Source organism: Vicia villosa, linkage group LG5, assembly GCF_029867415.1.
Source record: "Vicia villosa cultivar HV-30 ecotype Madison, WI linkage group LG5, Vvil1.0, whole genome shotgun sequence".
In the NCBI taxonomy this organism is placed as follows: domain Eukaryota; kingdom Viridiplantae; phylum Streptophyta; class Magnoliopsida; order Fabales; family Fabaceae; genus Vicia; species Vicia villosa.
Genome location: NC_081184.1, coordinates 15473979 through 15492936, shown reverse-complemented (window position 1 = coordinate 15492936; position 18958 = coordinate 15473979). Strand labels below are relative to the sequence as shown.

Below are 18958 nucleotides of genomic sequence, written 5' to 3'. Positions count from 1 at the left end.
ACTCATAAGATCTTGCAGATCTGTCTTATAAATGTTGTTCTTCCTCTTGCCTGTAAATAGGATTGAGCCATCCTTCTGATTTACAGCCTTGCAAGACTTTTGATTAAAGATTATATCATAACCATTGTCACTCAATTGACTGATAGATAAGAGGTTATGTGTTAATCCTTTTACAAGAAGTACATTAGAAATGGAAGGAGAGTTACCAGACTTTATAGTTCCAGAGCCAATTATCTTGCCCTTCTGATCTCCTCCAAACTTGACTTCTCCACCAGACTTAAGCACCAGGTCTTGGAACATAGACCTTCTTCCTGTCATGTGTCGTGAGCATCCAGAGTCCAGGTACCATGACATGTTGTGCTTTGTCCTTTTTACAGCCAAGGATATCTGCAATAGGAATAATCTTATCCTTAGGTACCCACATCTTCTTGGGTCCTTTCTTGTTAGATTTTCTCAAGTTCTGATTGAACTTGGGTTTAACATTGTAAGCAATAGGAGGAACAGCATGATAATTCTTAATGTGAGTTTCATGATATTTCCTAGGTTGTGTCACATGCTTTTTGGTGTGTGTTATGTGAAAACTTTGAGCATGTGAAGTGTGCCTAATATCATGGGAGTGGCCATACTTGAACTGATCATACAATGGCTTGTATGTGAATTTCATTTCATCAACAGGTTCAAGTTTGTATGGGGTTTCACCCTCAAAACCAATGCCGACTCTTTTGTTTCCAGACACAGCATATATCATAGAAGCTAGCTGACTTCTGCCAATACTTTTAGATAAGAACTTCCTGAAACTTAAATCATATTCTTTCAGAATATGGTTTAGACTAGGAGTGGATTTTTCTGAATCAGAAGGAGATCCAACATTATTGGATAATTTTAAAAGTTTTTCTTTTAATTCAGAATTTTCCAACTCAAGCTTCTTTGTTTCAAATTCAAATAGCTTTTTCAGCTTTTTGTATTTGAGACTAATCTGAGACTTGAATTCCAGAAGTTCTGTTAGACCGGAAACTAACTCATCTCTAGTAAGTTCAGAAAATACCTCTTCAGAATCTGATTCTGATGTAGATTCTGATCCGTCATCTTCTGTCGCCATCAGCACATAGTTAGCCTGCTCATCTTCAGAGTCTGAATCATCTTCTGACTCATCCCAGGTTGCCATAAGACCTTTCTTCTTATGAAACTTCTTCTTGGGATTTTCCTTCTGAAGTTTTGGACATTCATTCTTGAAGTGTCCTGGCTCATTGCATTCATAGCACATGACATTCTTCTTGTCAAATCTTCTGTCATCAGAAGATTCTCCACGTTCAAATTTCTTTGAACTTCTGACGCCTCTGAACTTCCTTTGCTTGTTCTTCCAGAGTTGATTTAGCCTTCTGGAGATCAAGGACAGTTCATCTTCTTCTTCAGATTCTGATTCTTCAGGATCTTCTTCTCTAGCCTGAAAAGCGTTAGTGCATTTCTTGATATTGGATTTTAATGCAATAGACTTACCTTTCTTTTGAGGCTCATTTGCGTCCAGCTCTATTTCATGGCTTCTCAAGGCACTGATAAGCTCTTCCAGAGAAACTTCATTCAGATTCTTTGCAATCTTGAATGCAGTCACATAGGACCCCATCTTCTGGGTAAGCTTCTGATGATCTTCTTTACGTGATCAGCCTTGGTGTATCCCTTGTCGAGAACTCTCAATCCAGCAGTAAGAGTTTGAAATCTTGAAAACATCTTTTCAATGTCTTCATCATCCTCCATCTTGAAGGCTTCATACTTCTGGATTAAAGCGAGAGCTTTAGTCTCCTTGACTTGAGCATTTCCTTCATAAGTCATTTTCAAGGACTCATATATGTCATAGGCCGTTTCCCTGTTAGATATTTTCTCATACTCAGCATGAGAGATAGCATTCAGCAAAACAGTTCTGCATTTATGATGATTCCTGAAAAGCTTCTTCTGATCATCACTCATTTCTTGCCTTGTCAGCTTTACGCCACTGGCATTTACTGGATGTTTGTAACCATCCATCAGAAGATCCCATAGATCACCATCTAGACCAAGAAAGTAACTTTCCAGTTTATCTTTCCAGTATTCAAAGTTTTCACCATCAAATACCGGCGGTCTAGTATAACCATTGTTACCGTTGTGTTGCTCAGCAGAGCCAGATGTAGATGCAGGTGTAGACTTTTCAGTTTCATCAACCATCTTTTACTGAAGCGTTTTTCTCTTCCTGAATCTTTTCTAAACACGGTTAAGTGCTTGCACCTTAGAACCGGCGCTCTGATGCCAATTGAAGGATAGAAAAACACTTAGAAAGGGGGGGTTTGAATAAGTGTAGCTTTAAAAACTTGACAGATAAAAATAAATTGCACAGTTATTTTTATCCTGGTTCGTTGTTAACTAAACTACTCCAGTCCACCCCCGCAGAGATGATTTACCTCAACTGAGGATTTAATCCACTAATCGCACGGATTACAATGGTTCTCCACTTAGTCAGCAACTAAGTCTTCCAGAGTCTTCTGATCACACACTGATCACTCCAGGAACAACTGCTTAGATACCCTCTAAGACTTTCTAGAGTATACTGATCCACACGATCACTCTAGTTACAACCTGCTTAGATAACCTCTAAGACTTCCTAGAGTATACTGATCCACACGATCACTCTAGTTCCTTACAACTTAATGTAATCAATTCAAGAGTATTACAATTGCTTCTTAAAAGCTATAATCACAAACTGTGATATTTCTCTTAACGTTTAAGCTTAATCTCACTAATATATTACAACAACAATGTAGTGAGCTTTGATGAAGATGAAGATTCTGAGCTTTGATTTGAACAGCGTTTCAGCAAGTTGATATTCACAGAATAGGTGTAGAATTCGTTAACCTTGCTTCTCATCAGAACTTCATATTTATAGGCGTTGGAGAAGATGACCGTTGAGTGCATTTAATGCTTTGCGTGTTCCGTACAGCATCGCATTTAATGTTATACGCTTTTGTCAACTACCTCGAGCCTTGTTCACGCTGTGTCTACTGACGTAGCCTTTAATAGCTTTTAACGTTCCTTTTGTCAGTCAGCGTAGCCTGCCACTTGTACTTCCTTCTGATCTGATGTTTGTGAATACAACGTTTGAATATCATCAGAGTCAAACAGCTTGGTGCATAGCATCTTCTGATCTTCTGACCTTGAAGTGCTTCTGAGCGTGATACCATCAGAACTTCAGTGCTTCTGATCTCATGTTCTTCTGATGCTTCCATAGACCCATGTTCTGATTCTGCTTCGACCATCTTCTGATGTCTTGCCAGACCATGTTCTGATGTTGCATGCTGAACCCTTTGAGACACAGCTTCTGAGCGCTGAATTATGCATACTCTTTATATATTTCCTGAAAAGGAAATTGCATTGGATTAGAGTACCATATTATCTTAAGCAAAATTCATATTATTGTTATCATCAAAACTAAGATAATTGATCAGAACAAATCTTGTTCTAACAACAATAGGCTTTGAGTTCGACATACCAAATTTGTTGAGAATATTCTTCTGGTATGTCTCTTGAGATACGCATAATCTTGACTAATTTCTATCTCTCCGGATGTCAATCCCAAGAATTCTGGAGGCAGCTCTGAGATCCTTCATGTCGAACTCCTTATCGAGTTCAACCTCCACCTTTATTATATCCTCGACAGGGTTGCTTGCTATGAGGATGACATCCATATAAAGCAAAAAAATAATGAGGGAATTTCCCAGTCAAAATCTGAAATAAACATTGTGGTCGATGTGCCTTGTAATGGAACCTATGTATGCCATGAACTTATCGAATATCCTAATCCATTGCCGAGGAGATTGTATCAGTTCATATAAATATCAATTCAGCTTGCACACATAATCTTCCTTTCCCTTTTCTATATACCCTTCAGGTTGCCTCATCTGTCTCATTTAGATCACCACACAAGAAAGTAATTTTCACATTCATTTCTATGTCAAACTTTGCCACCATGGCAAGCACCATTCGAATGGATATGTGCTTCACAACAGGTGATAATACATCATTGAAGTAAACTCTTTCTTTCTAAGTAAACCCCCTAGCAACCAATCTTGTCTTGTATCTCTTAGACATCACTCTTTCGATTCCTTCCTTAACCTTGAAAATCCACTTAAAGCTTACTAACCCGACCCCTGCAAGTTTCTTTATCAGCTCCCTAGAGTTATTATCATGGAGAGATATCATCTCATTATTCATAGCGTTCAGCCCTTCAGTCTTATATCGACTTCTCACAACTTCCTTGTAGTCTCCAATCTTCATCAAAGACCTCACTTGTAGAGATTATGGCACAAGCTATGAGATCTGCATAACAAGTCTCTGAGGTGGCTTGGTTAAACTTCTCGACTTGTCTCTAGACAACAAGTAATCATTTTCAATTTCCTCATCTTCATCGGTAACTTATGCTTCTTCTTTGACTTCATATGGGTTATGCAATTAAACATCACTATGCTCCACGTCAACAAGAATCTCTTCATGTTCCAGCTCCTCTTCAGAAATTTCTGCATTTAGGCAAGAATCATCAGTTTTCTTGAACGCCATTTCTACTTCATTGAAAATTGCGTTTTAACTTGTGATACACCTTCCGTAACCTGGATCTAGGCACCCAGTCTAAAAGCCTTGTCTCCACCAGATTATCCCATGAACATGCATCTTAGAGCTCTAGGTTCGACCTTGTCTTGCCTAATGTGAGCATAGGCTACACAGCCAAATACTCTAAGTCTGTCGTGATAAGGTGGATATTTTGACCAAACTTCTTCAGGTGTCTTCATCCCCAAGATAATCGAGGGACATCTATTTACGAGATATACTATTGTTGAAACAACCTCAGCCCAAAACACTTTCTCCAATCCAACATAACCAACATGCATTTAAATGTTTACAAAATATTTCGATTAAACTTTTTAGCTAAACCATTTTGCTGGGGAGTACTTGTAGTAGTTTTGTGCCTTGCAACACCTGATGCATCACCCTAGCTGTCGCAATCCGCATTGTAAAATTAAAGACCATTGTCGGTCCTCAACATCTTAACCTTCCTGCTAGTTTTGTTTTTGACCAGAGTCTTCCAACTTTTGAAATTTTCAAAAGTTTCATCTTTAACTTTCTGACTGAATACACACAACTTTCGTGAGTAATCATCAATAATGGATAAAAAATATCTTGCACCTGAGTTTGAGGTATTTTTTTGCCGGCGACGAAAGAATAGTATGAATATAATCAAGGGATCTATGTATTCTTTGTTTATCTTTGTGATCTTCACTCTGGAAGATTTACCAAATACATAAGGTTCATAAAACTCCAGTTTTTTGACCTTGTCACCATATAGCAGATTTTTTTACCATGCCTCTTTCACTGACGTGACCAAGTCTCTTGTGTTATAGCTCAGTCTTCGACACGGGTTTTATGGACACCACATCTGTTAAACCACTTACAACCTCAGTCTCAAGGGTATACATGCCTTGCCTTTTGATGCCTCTCACAACTTCCTTCGGCCCCTTCATTACCCTTAGGATACCTTGCTCTCCTTTGAAAACATATCATTTCTTGTCGAATTCACCAAGAGAAATAAAACTTCTCTTCAGATCAGGTACATACAAGACACCAATCTATAACTTTATTGACTCATCGTGGAGTTTGATTCTTATAGATACAATTCCTGCAATTTTGCAGGCTTTGTTGTTTCCCAGCAGCACTGACCCACTATCTTGATCATAAAATTCCTCAAACACATATTTGTTTGAATTCACGTCCCAAGTGCAACCTGAATAAGAAATAGTTCTCGAAACTACAAGAACATCATATGATTCAAAATGATCTTGCATAATGGCTGCATTACCAGTGTCCTTACAACCATGATTGTTCTGTCGATCAGGGCACACCTTTTGTGCGTGACCTTCCTTCTTACAGGGATAACACCTAATTGCAGAAGTATCACCCCCATAAGATTTCTGCTGACATTTACCCTTCTTCTTTTCAAACTTACCATCTTTCTTTAAGAATTTCCCCTTAACAAACAAACCTTCACCAACAGACAATGATTTATGCTCCTTTTGTTCGTTCAAATCCTTAGAGTGCAAGGTCGATTGAAAATTTTCAAATGTAAGGGAATTTATTCCATACAAGAGAGTTTCTTTGAAGTGAGCATGCGATTTAGGTAAAGAACACAACAATAATTACATGCAATCTTCATCATCGATACTAACCCCGATATTCTCCAAATCAAGAATCAGCTTGTTGAACATATCCAACTGCTTCGTCAAGACTTTATCTTGACTCATCTTGAATGAATACATAGCTTGCTTAAAGTAGAGGCGATATACCAACAATTTGTTCATGTACAAACTTTTGAGTTTCGACAATACACCCGTTGCCGTTTTCTCCTTCGACACCTATCGAAGAACCTTATCACCATGACTCAATACGGTGGCGATGTGGGATTTCTCTACCATAGTCGTTTCTCCTTATCTATTAGCACAACATCCATTGTTGCGGATCCCTTCAACGCTTCTATCAAACACTGTTGAACCAAAAGGGCTTGCATCTTCAAGCGCTACAAACTAAAATCATCCACACTAGTGAATTTCTCAATCTCATACTTTTTTGATGGCATTTTCTTCTCCATGCTCACCGCACATGTTTGTTGTATCAGAGTGTTGTTAAGAACAAACCAAATCTATGAGAAAGATTTATATTCTTCTCCCTATTAGGTTTTCATGAAAGAGTAAAGAGGGAAGAAGAAGAAAAGCTAGGATTGGTTGTAACTATTCTTCTATTCACTTTCTCTATTAGGGTTTACGGATTACAAGTGAATAACAATAATCAACCTCTCTCAACAACTTGAGAGAACTAGAGTATTTATAAACTACTAAACTAACTTAAGCTATAAGCTAACTTAAAAAATTAGGCTAAAAAAATAGGTCAAATTCAACATGCTAACAAACCTAGCAATATCGATTAATACATGCAATAACATATTTTGACTATAACATGCTTTAACTCTGTTGAACCTAGAAGCTATCCTCGTCGAGACTAGATTTAGATCCAAAATCTCACAAATATAGTAGCACATACCATTACGTTTGTATTAAACAACAATAGGTAAAGGTTATGGTCAGGGGTTCGATATCGGTGTCAGAATATTAATGCAGATTTTAATACATTTCACCACAGTTCTAAGTCCCAACCATGGTAAAAGACTCAGCACACAATATTTTCTTATGTTCCTAGTATCCAACTGTGGTGATATGCTTACTTGAGTTTATTATAACTTATGTGGAATACTTATTTCACAAATAGCTCACTAAACATATAACCTTTCAATATGAGTTAGAAATCAATAATATGACAATTTAAGTTATAAATTACACTAATCAATTTTGTACGAGCTTTTTACAACCTGTTATTCGCATTTTGCTCTGTAATGATTAGAACTTGTTTTAGTGCTTTCGATTCTTTAGATAACACTTCCTTCACCTCTAGTTCATTTGCAAAATATTATTTACTCTGTAGATAAAATTAGAGGTGAAGGAAGTGATAGATGACGAACTAGAAGCATTGGACCGAGTTTTAACCATTAAAGAGTAAGATACGAATAATAGACTGTAAAAATCTCGTAAAACATTGATAAGTATAAGTTGTTTTCTAATATAACTTAACAACTCATATTATAATTTTCTAATTCAATTTGAAGATTATATATATTCAACGAAGGGTTGAAAAAAATACTATTATGCTAAAACCACATACGATATAATAAACTCATCTTCTATGAACGCAACGAAAGATGCAATGTACAACAACATAGAACTTTTATATCCAACAACATACTTTAAACAACATACAACCTAGCTCAACAAAAACAAAACCATCAAAAACATGCAACTTTTGTCAACAACAACTACCTTAAACAACATACAAATTTTATCAACAAAAACAAAGAAATCAACAACATATAACTTTTATCATCAACAACATGCCCTAAACAACATATAACTTTTATCATCAACAACATACACTAAACAACATAGAACTTTTATCAACAACCACATAACTTAAATAACATACAACTTTCCTCAACATAAACAAAATCATCAACAACATACAACTTTTATCATCAACAACATACCCTAAACAACATATAACTTTTATCAACAAAAACAAAATCATCAAGAACATATAACTTTTATAAACAACAACATATTATAAATAACATACAACATAACTCAACAACATACCCTAAACAACGTAGAACTTTTATCAACAACATCATAACTTAAACAACATATGACTTTTGTCAACAACGTGAAGATGGAGTGAAAGGTGGAAACATCTACGTACTTGAAATGTGAAGAGAAAGTAAAAGAAATATGTTTCGTGTAAAATATTTCCTTGGTATGCAATCATTCATAGAGTAAGGCGTGAGAGACTATTAGTGTATTGTTAAGAGAGATACGATTGTCTGTCCTGAAAGAGCAAAATATCGCTTAAATATAAGTTATATTATTTACGACGACTGAATAAAATACTTGTGATTAAATATAAGTACATTTCACAATGGTTGCTACTTTAGACTGTGGTGAAAGCTATTCCGACGAAGTACATTTCACAATATAAGTACATTTCAAACGAAGTAGGTTTTTTAGTAGGTTAATAGGCCAATCAGATTTTTGAAAAGGCTATGCCCAGACTTAAAAATATGCCTATGATAGGTTATAAGCCAGACTTTGAAATTTTTAGTTAGTCAGACTCAGCTCGGCCCAGCTTATTCTCACTCCTAATCATTCCCAAAAAAATAGTACAAAATACAAATAAATTTTTAACAAAAGTCTAATTACAACATAAACTGAATAACAATATAATTGTAGTGTCTAATAAATTTAATTTCAATGAGACCAAGTAGTTTCAAATAAGTTTTGAATAATGTCTTACTTATATTTTAATTTAATTTTTTTAAAAAAATCAAAATGATGATATTTTGTTTGAGATGCATTTAACTTGTCGATTTTTCAAAACTGCCGATTCATCGATTTTTTTATCGAATGGACCAGTTCTAACCGGTTTCCACCGATTCAGTAATTCGATCAGACCAATAACCCTTCTATTTTTTATTCAACTTTAAAATAATAACTCGTATGTATTCTTGCATTTCTTCTCCAATTTATTTTGGTAATAAATAACACTACTCTTATTTAAGATCAATTTAAATCTAAACTGTTAAGAGTCTCACATCGAACAATATATAGCCTAAATATGTGCTTATAAGTGAGGGCAATCATAACCCTACTAGTTGGTTTTGTAGGGTTGAGTTATGCCTAACCACATTTCTTAACATGGTATAAGAGCCTCATTTAAGATCCAGTGGGCCACCTATTATGGTTTCCGCTATAGGGTCACCCACCATTTATTTCCACGCTCCCAGTTGTCTAGTTCTAGGCATGAGATGTAACGCCCGGAAATTCAATTATTCACTTAATTTAGACGTTTGGAGTGCTTAGTGAAATTTTCGCATTTTGGAACGATTTAGTCTGTATTAGTTCGGGATAGCGGATCCATAATTAATCGAGATTTTTAATATTTTTAGTAGAAATATTACTTGAGTGTCGGTATTATTTTGGGAATTTTCTAAATAAATAAAATTAGACCGTAAAATAAGAGTTAACGAGTAAATTAGGAGTTTAATAAAATAAGTAGTTGGGCTGGGTGCTAGGCACATGTGTTATGAGAGAGGTGACCCAAATTGAATATTAGAGAGGTATTATATTAGGTTTAGGAACATTGAGTCACAACACCAATTAGAAGAACAAGTAGCTGAGGAGGAAGAAAATAGGAGAGTAGCAGTGCACACGTGAGGAAGAGATTTTTGGGGATTTTCGATCGGGACGATTTAGAGCAACCTTCGGTCCAAAGGTAAGGGTGGGGTTCTTGCTCTATAAATAGGGACATGATAGATTTTATGTGGGTTTTGGAAATTTTATTCTCTCTGTTGTGTCAATCGGATTTTTCTGTTATATACGAAGGATTTGTATGATTTCTGTGTCGAAACTTGGTGTTGAAACTGTTTGTGAATTGTGAAATTATGTTGTAACTGTGTTACTTGGATTGAAATTATGATCGATGATGAAGATATAATTTATGTGTTGATGTTGATAAATTTTGTTGGAGTTGGAAGTGGAACCGTAATTAAAATAAAACTGGAAGAAGAAGAAGGGACCGTGGGGACGGGCGTCCTTTATGCAACACAAGTGGGAGAACCCACTATGAAAGGAAGGAGGCGGGCGGCCCAGGTAGTGGGGGCGGACGCCCTTAGTGGCCTAGGGGGCCGGGGTCTCCATGTGGAGACAAATGTCCCTTTTAGTGGAGACGGTGGCCACCCATGTTCATTGCGGATAGACCAATTTTTTTTATATGACTAATATTAAATGATTTTTTCTTTACCCACCTCCCTATGGGGGTCACCCCCAGCGAAAACCCCATTTTACCCCGCTTCGGAAATGCATTTCCGAAATATTTTTTTTCTAAATTTTTCCAGACTTCGGAAGTGCATTTCCGAAAAAATCCCAAAAATTGGGATTTTGACTAATTCGGAGATGCATCTCCGAAACAACAAAAAAAAATCTAAAAAAATCCCAAAAATTAATTTTAGGATATTAATTAATTCAATTATCATAAATTTAATATAATTTATGAGTAATGAATAATAATAATTATATATTTTTATATAATTTATGAGTTATGAATAATAATTATTATATATTTCTATTTTGATTCATATTTTAAAATTTAAAATAATTTTAATTAAAATAATTAAAATAATTTCACTTACAAAATGAGTTATAATTTTTTATTTATATATTTATAATAATTATTATATATTTATATATTTATAAAAATAATTAAAAAAAAGAGTGTTTTAATTTATATATTTATATAATAATTATAATAATTATTATATATTTATAAAAAATATTATATATTTATATAATAATTATCATATATTAATTATAAATATATTTATACATTTATATAATAATTATAAAAATTAAAACAATGAGTGTTTTAATTTATAATATATATATTATATTTATATTTATATATTATATTTAATTTTAAATAATTCAAAATTTACTTATGAAATTAAGATGTTTTTGATTTATATAAGTTAGTAAAATAATTTTTAACTTCAAAATTGTTTAGGAAATTTTATACCTATTAATTGTATTGATTCACATTGATTTTATACCTATTAATTGTATTGATTCACCTTGATTTTAATTTTTTAATAATTATTGAATTCTTTCGGAAGTGTATATCCGAAACATTCCAAGACCTATTTGGTCTTGGAATATTTCGGAAGTGTATATCCGAAGACACCCCCTCCCAAAAAAAATTCGGAAGTGTATATCCGAAGACACCCCCCTCCCAAAAAAAAGGTGTTTTCGGAAATGCATTTCCGAAAACCCAAAAAATGGGGTGTTTTCGGAAATGCATCTCCGAAAACACCTTTTTTTCGTATTTTCGGAAGTGTATTTCCGAAATAAGACAAATTTTGAAAAAAAAATAAACGTTTCGGAAATGCATTTCCGAAGTGAGGGTATTTTGGGTTTTTCACCAGAGGTGACCAAGAAAAGAGGGAGGTGGGTAAAGAAATTTTCATATTAAATATCATAACCAAGTATATAATTAGAGTGAATTTAGTCTTAATCAGTTTAGTAACATTAGGATAATTTAACATGATGAAAATGAATTTAGCATAACCTATTTTATAAGGATTGTAATTAGTTAATGGCAGTAGCAGAGAAGTAGTTAGTAACAGTAAAAATTACTACCAATAGCCAAATTGATTAGAAGGGTAAATAAAATTCCATGTTGTAGAGGAAGAGTTGTATAGCAGTAGCAGGAATTTTGATATAGCAGTGCAGGTAAATATAAATATAAATATATATATATATATATATATATATATATATATATATATATATATATATATATATATATATATATATATATATATATTCTAGTAAGATAATATTTTTGTGTATCAGTGCAGAATAACAAAATTAAAAATGATAGAGTAGATGTAGTATTAATAACCAGGGCCGTCTTTGAGGGTGTGCAAGGCGGGTTACCGCACGGGGCCTCAAATTTTTTAGGATTAAACTATAGGTCAATGGGGCCTCAAAATTATTTGTCAGGTTAAATCGTGATTAAATAGGGCCTCTACTTATTTTTCCATAGGTAAATTATAGCTAACCTACACAGGGCCTCCAAAAACTTGAGACGGCTCTGTTAATAACATACCCAGGAATTAATTAACCGAATAGTATAATTTAGGCGAGCCCGAAATTGTTTCGGTATCCGTAATTGGCGATGTTTTGGCGATGTTGTGACATAATGTGTATATTGTACTATTGCGAATTTTGTGATGTTGCAGGAAATTAAAGTGACGAGTAATTATCAATAATGATTGATATATTTTGGCGATATAGGCGAATGCCTTATGCGACGTTGTTTTGTGATTGATTGTGGTTTATTGCATGTCATAGTGTCTCGTGAATTGCATGTTGTAGCGACGACCTGAATTGGCAAAACAGTGACGAAGGCTTATGCCTGTTTTTGATGCCTCTATTATCTGGCAATTGACGATGGGGGTTGAAGCCCTGGGTACCACATGCATGATGCATTTGTCGTGTCTCATTCATATGTTTGGTTGCGACGTTGTGTGTGATTATATGATTTTGAATTTGAATAGTTTGTGTTTGAAATCGAGACTTGAGAATATATATTATTACTTAAACCGTAATATACTCTTTATCATGACTTTATTTATATTGTTCGATATCTCACTCTTTGCTTGTTTTCGACGTTGCCTTCATATTGGTAACGTGCAGGTGACGCTAGTGAATGAAGATTTAGCCGCAGTGAGTTGAATCGGTTGTCGCTCTGATACGTAGCACTCGGGGGGATAAAATGATTGTTTTAATTATTATTTATTTTGCTGAATTTTTAAATGGTTTTGGTTTAAATTGTAACTTAAAGTTACCGTGCAAAGATGCTACGACTTGATTTGAATATTTATGAACTTTGATGATTCGGCTGCGAGTTAAACATTTAATTTGAAACAAAGTGATTTTTGAATAATGATTTAATTGTCCGTTTTAAGTTTACGTGCTATGTATCTATATGAAGGCAAATAAGCCGTAATTGTTTTTGAATGATGAATATGTGATATCTCAAATGAACGTGTTTAGAATTTATACTCGGATTTTTTTGTATAATTTATTGGGTAGATTTGAGGTGTTACATGAGAGGGTGTGTTAAGAGTCTCACATCGAACAATATATAGTTTGAACATATACTTATAAGAGGGGACAATCCTAATGAGTTAGGTATAACCACATTTCTTAATATAAACAAGAGAGTAAATTATTACTAAAAAATATGATAAAAGAAGAAAGTTAAGAAAACGACAAACCCAAAAAAACTAGCTTTGCATGACAAGAAATGTTATTCTCACTAGTCTTTTACATTTTCCATTCACTTACACACACCAAAAAGTTTTCTTAAAAGAATTCCAAATCTTCACTTAATTACTCTCAAATCATCCACAATAATCATCATGAACAAAACCATATAAAAAAAAATATAAATAAAAATACAACTTTCCTTTGACAGTATATAAAAGCTGAACATGATGGGAATACATACCCCATTCCAAAAATATCTGCAAACACACAGAACCAATAAAACCACCTACAACCGGCTATAACCAGTCACCATCCGGTCACCACAAAACCCTACTATACAACCTATTCAACCAACAATAGCATCATAAGCTTCTTCCTTTCATAGTTTCCACTTTGTTTCCTTGTTCCTAAGAAACAACAATCTGCACTCTTTCTCAGACTCTTGTGTGTTTTTTTCTATGCATCAAAATTCTCCATCACTTTGACGTATCAATTTTTTTCCTGTCATCATAATAATAAACTTAACATCACCATTAATTATTATACCTTCTTTCTTTTTTTGTCACTTCCATCACTTCAATCCTTCAAACTTTTATTTATTTATTTATTTTTCTCACATAAAAACTTGTTGAGTTTGAGTCTTACTCTTTTATATTATATATATTTATATTTATATTTATTTTTCTCTATCTATTATGGCCAGTGATGAGGGTTTTGAAGGTTACCATGTCCCACAACAAAGTAGAAGAGATAAGCTTAGAGTTGTTGTGGCTCAAAACCAACAACCTCATGAGCCTTTACTTCCTTTCTACGATTCATCTTTCATATCTAGTTTCTCTAACCAACATGTTTTGAAACCAAATTCATGTTCTTCTTCTAATAATTCTATGAAAGATTTAGAATGTTCCAATTTCATGATGAGGTTTTCAAGAGAAGAAGGTAAGAGGGTTATGAATAGTCATAGTCATAATAACAATATTTCTCCTTCTCCTTCTTCTTCTAATCATCCTTACTATGAAAGTTTGAATCATAGTAGCAACCCTTTTCTCTACCAAGCACAAAACATTCAGAATCTCAGAAACTTTGATGAAGTGCAAAACAGTAGTAGTACTAGTACTATGATGTTGAACCATGAGCCTTTGTCTTTGTCACTTTCATCTAACAAAAGTGTTGGTGGTAATAATAATAATAGTAATAGTAATTTACCTTTGGAGTTGAATCTTCAGAGATATGGATCTGTGATTTATGGTGGTGGAGGTGTGATTCAAGGGCTGGTTGATGGTGGTGGTGGAGGAAGTGGCGGTTCAGTTCCTTTTACTGGCTATGCTTCTGTTTTGAAGGATTCTAGGTTTTTGAAACCTGCTCAAGAATTGTTGGAAGAGATGTGTGATGTTGGAGGAAGAAATGTTTGTGGTGAGAAGGTTATGGTCATGGCTGATTCTTCTTTGATGATGGAGTCTCCTTTGGAAAGATTGAGTGAAGAAGAAGATCCATTTGGTGATGGTAGAAATAAATCAAGACTCTTAACTATGCTTGATGAGGTTTGTTTGTTTCTTTTTTTTTTCAAGATTTTTTTTTATAAATTTTTCTAATTTTTTTAATGATTTTTGTTCTTATCTTATCATTGAAAATTTTCATTTTTATGATATGGTTCTTAGTTTCTATTTTTTTAATGATTTTTTAATGATGTTTCCTATGTCGGTTGAGTTCATGTTTGATGTTACTGTTGATTTGATTTTTGTCATTTTCTCAATATTTGGTGATACATGTGTTAGAGAATCTAAAAACTCTCAAGTTGATTGGTTTTTTGTTCTTAATGTTTTGTGCTTGTATTATTATAGTAATATCAATGTATACTTAATGATTAATTTCATTAATTATTCCTTAAAAAAAGTTGGAAGTTGGTTTTGTTAGTGGAAGGCTAACATAAGGGTTGATTGGTTGCATGAAACAATGTACATTATGATTATGTTAATTAGTTTATATAATTTAATTAATTTAATGGATAATTTAATCTATATTATTCTATGTACATTAAGATTCTTGCATTTTTTTGGGTGATGGATGGCCTCGGTTAACTCAAATGGCTTTTTTGGAAAAGTTAATGGGAGAGAATATATGCATGGAGATTGGTTTAAAGTTGTGTTTTATGCATGCCAACCATAGATTTCTTTTAAGTGAATATGTCAATTGGAAAAGATTTATACTCCAAAAAAGCTTGGATTGAGATTTTCATGGTGATTTGAAGTTTAAGAAATTTGTAATTTTAGATTATAATAAGGTTATTATTTGTAAAAGTGTTTAAAAAGTTACAATATAAATAATTTGATTAATTTTTTATTGTTTTTTTCTTTAATTTTCTAATAATTAAGACAAGATGGATGGAGTAGGGTTTTTTTGACAAAAAAGTATAAAGGTTATTTAAGTTAGGCTTGTGTGTAGGTTTTTACTAAAATTATTATCAGTGTCGTGTCTGATATTCATGTCAACGTTTCGATGCTTTCTATGAATCTTTGGTTGAGAATGTTCGATATATGATATGATTGTGTTAATTTTATGAATTTTTACTAAACAGGTATACAAGAGGTATAGACAATACTACCAACAGATGCAATCGGTAGTAACATCGTTCGAATACGTTTCGGGTCTCAACAACGCGGCTCCGTATGCAAGTTTGGCGATAAAAGCCATGTCAAAACATTTTAGATGCTTGAAGAAGGCAATAACTGATCAACTTCAATCAAATAATAAGGCTCATTTTCACTCGAGCAACAGGAGGGACGAATCTCCGAGATTTGGAAATAACGAAAGAGGAGGTCCTTACGGCCACAGGTCAGGTTATCTCGAGCAGCAACAACAGCCTGTTTGGCGACCTCAACGAGGACTCCCTGAACGCGCTGTCACCGTTCTTAGAGCTTGGCTGTTTGAACACTTTCTGCATCCGTAAGTGCCTTTTTCTGTTTCATTCTTGTCGAACAAGTAATGTCTTGAAAGACATGATGATGTTTCTTCCTATGACGATATGTACAAGGTTTTATGGTTGTGTTGCGTCAGGATATTTGATCTTGCGGAAAATTGCAGACAAATGCATTTGATGCAACACAGCTACAATGGCGGTTACAATAGTCTTTTTGACTTCAAAAGCCTTGACATTGTTGTTGCAACTGTTATCGTGAACACGAACTTAATCATAGCGTCGATTAACATTTGTTCCTTACGTTTGTTGCATTTTGATTGCTTATTTTGTGTTCTTTGTGCAGATACCCTACCGATACAGATAAGATAATGTTAGCTAAACAAACCGGTCTATCTCGTAGTCAGGTTAGCTTTATCTCGATAATAAACGATATCCGTCATTGTAACGAGTTTATAAACAATATATTTACCGAAATATGTCTCTATCTATCTCAGGTGTCAAATTGGTTCATAAATGCGAGAGTAAGGCTCTGGAAACCAATGGTGGAAGAAATACACATGCTAGAAACAAGACAAGGAGCCCCAAAAGATTCTCAACAAAAGGAAGAAAATTCTCGAAACAAATCAAATGATCAACACCATTTGACTTCAGATACTTCTCTACATTCGGAGAATCCGTCTAGCTCAACTAGTAAGTTTCCCGACTCATCATCTTACAAGCGCGTGGTAAACGAAATTCCAAACATACCAACTAGGACTCAAGGACAACAACATCAACAACAACCACAACAACAAATGAATCTACCCTTTCAACAAGTAGGTGTTGGAGTGAACATGGGAAGTGGAAGCAGCAACAACAATAATAATAGTAATAGTAATGTGTCATTGACACTAGGACTTTATCAAAACCATGGAATTGGTTTAGCTGAACCCTTTCCATTAAGTGCTGCTCAACGTTTTGGTCTTGGTCTTGAAACCAATAATGAAGGTAATTATGTTATGAGTGGTTTTGAATCACAAAATAGGCATTTTGGAGGGCAAATGTTTCATGATTTTGTAGGATGAAGATTCTTTTTTCTCAATATAATTATAAATTGTATGTACTTTTTATTTTGATTGAGGAGTGATATATTATTTACTAACCATGTTTCTCTTGTGCTTTTATATACCATTGGAAATTAGGAAATAAAACGAGCTATTGAAATGTTGAATTTTATGGCAAATTCTTGTTTGGGGATGTTGTTTTTATTAAGTATGAAGGTTTAAAGTAATTGTTGGTGGCCAGTAGTTAGTAGTTTCAGTGGTGATTGACGTTGGAAAAATCATAGTTTGATTGAGTTGAAACTATTTGATGTTAGACTGATCCATACGATAAAGACAATGATGTCTTTCTTAACACCGGGATCTGCACAATTAAACAAACTCCGTAGCAAAAAAAAATTCTCATATCATCATAGCAAAAAATTGTTCTATTAGTGAAATTTAGAGTCTTTTTTATTTTGTTCTTTTTTAAAAATGACTTTTCTATGTTTAATAATTTGTGTAAAAAAAATTACAAAGAAATTTTTTATAAAAATTTTAAATAAAAATTTTGTTTGAATAATTATGTTTCAAATGTTATTTTAGATATTTCATCATTTTATTGAAATTTTTTTTGGATATCAAAATTTCAAAATAGTTTTTTTATAAAAAAACATTTTTGAAATACAACTTTTGAATAACCAACTATTGAAAAAAAAAAAACAACAATAACCACTTTTAGGTGAAAATTATGCAAATAATAATGTTTTAGAAAATGTTATAAAGGAGACGCTAAATGAGATGACGACACCTTTTAAATTTCTAATGGAGACGCCAAATGAGATGACTCCTAGGGTATTTAAGAGGTGTCGCCATCTCATTTGAAAAAAATTATTCCTTGGTTATTGAAAAAAAATTCACATTTTTTTGAAAAAAATTTACAATTTCGACTATGTTTTGAACTTCAATTATATATGTTTATGTTAAAGGATGTCAAAATTAGTCTTTTAATTTTAAAAAAAAAATATAAAAAACTTGTAATATTTTAAAAAACGGTTTTAAAAAATCCAAAGAAAAAAAATCCTTTTTTAAAAGCTAAAACAAACCGTTATTGTGGAAAATCACTTGGTTACTTAGGAGCTATTATCAGCATGATGTTCAAGTCTATTTTCATGCAATTGAAAATAGGTGAAGCTAGGATAAGGAGTGTCAGAGATAACAACAAAACACAAAAACAACAAAAGAACAATAGAACAATGACAACAACCATAAACAGAAAAAACAAACCAATCAACAAAAATAAGTTCGTTGTATCCAAACACACAAGGATCCAAGAAACTAAGGAAGTGCCTCTCTAATAACATGTTAAATCTCAAGCCACTAGAACCACCGCCAACAAATTAGAACCCATCAAAAGAGAACTAATAAAAAAAATCAAAATATAGAACTACCTCATAAACAAGATGAACACTCGATCCGCTATAGGTGCATATAGAGGATACAATTTTAAAGTCACTCAATGA

The 18958-nt window shown here is 33.5% G+C and overlaps 1 protein-coding gene across 1 annotated transcript; it reads left to right on the top strand.

The window, feature by feature from the left end:
- The first annotated feature begins 13730 nt into the window (after positions 1-13730).
- Positions 13731-17557, top strand: LOC131601388 (BEL1-like homeodomain protein 9). The gene is made up of 4 exons (XM_058873190.1): positions 13731-15040; positions 16075-16442; positions 16760-16820; positions 16911-17557. Exons 1-4 carry the CDS (start codon positions 14195-14197, stop codon positions 17478-17480), a joined length of 1845 nt encoding a protein of 614 aa, XP_058729173.1. The 5' UTR covers positions 13731-14194; the 3' UTR covers positions 17481-17557.
- The last annotated feature ends 1401 nt before the right edge of the window (positions 17558-18958 follow it).

Coding starts and splice junctions, on each gene's coding strand:
- LOC131601388 (XM_058873190.1), top strand. CDS start 14,195: ATGGCCAGTGATGAGGGTTTTGAAGGTTACCATGTCCCACAACAAAGT. Junction 16,443..16,759: donor TTTGAACACTTTCTGCATCC/GTAAGTGCCTTT, acceptor TTCTTTGTGCAG/ATACCCTACCGATACAGATA. Junction 16,821..16,910: donor CCGGTCTATCTCGTAGTCAG/GTTAGCTTTATC, acceptor TATCTATCTCAG/GTGTCAAATTGGTTCATAAA.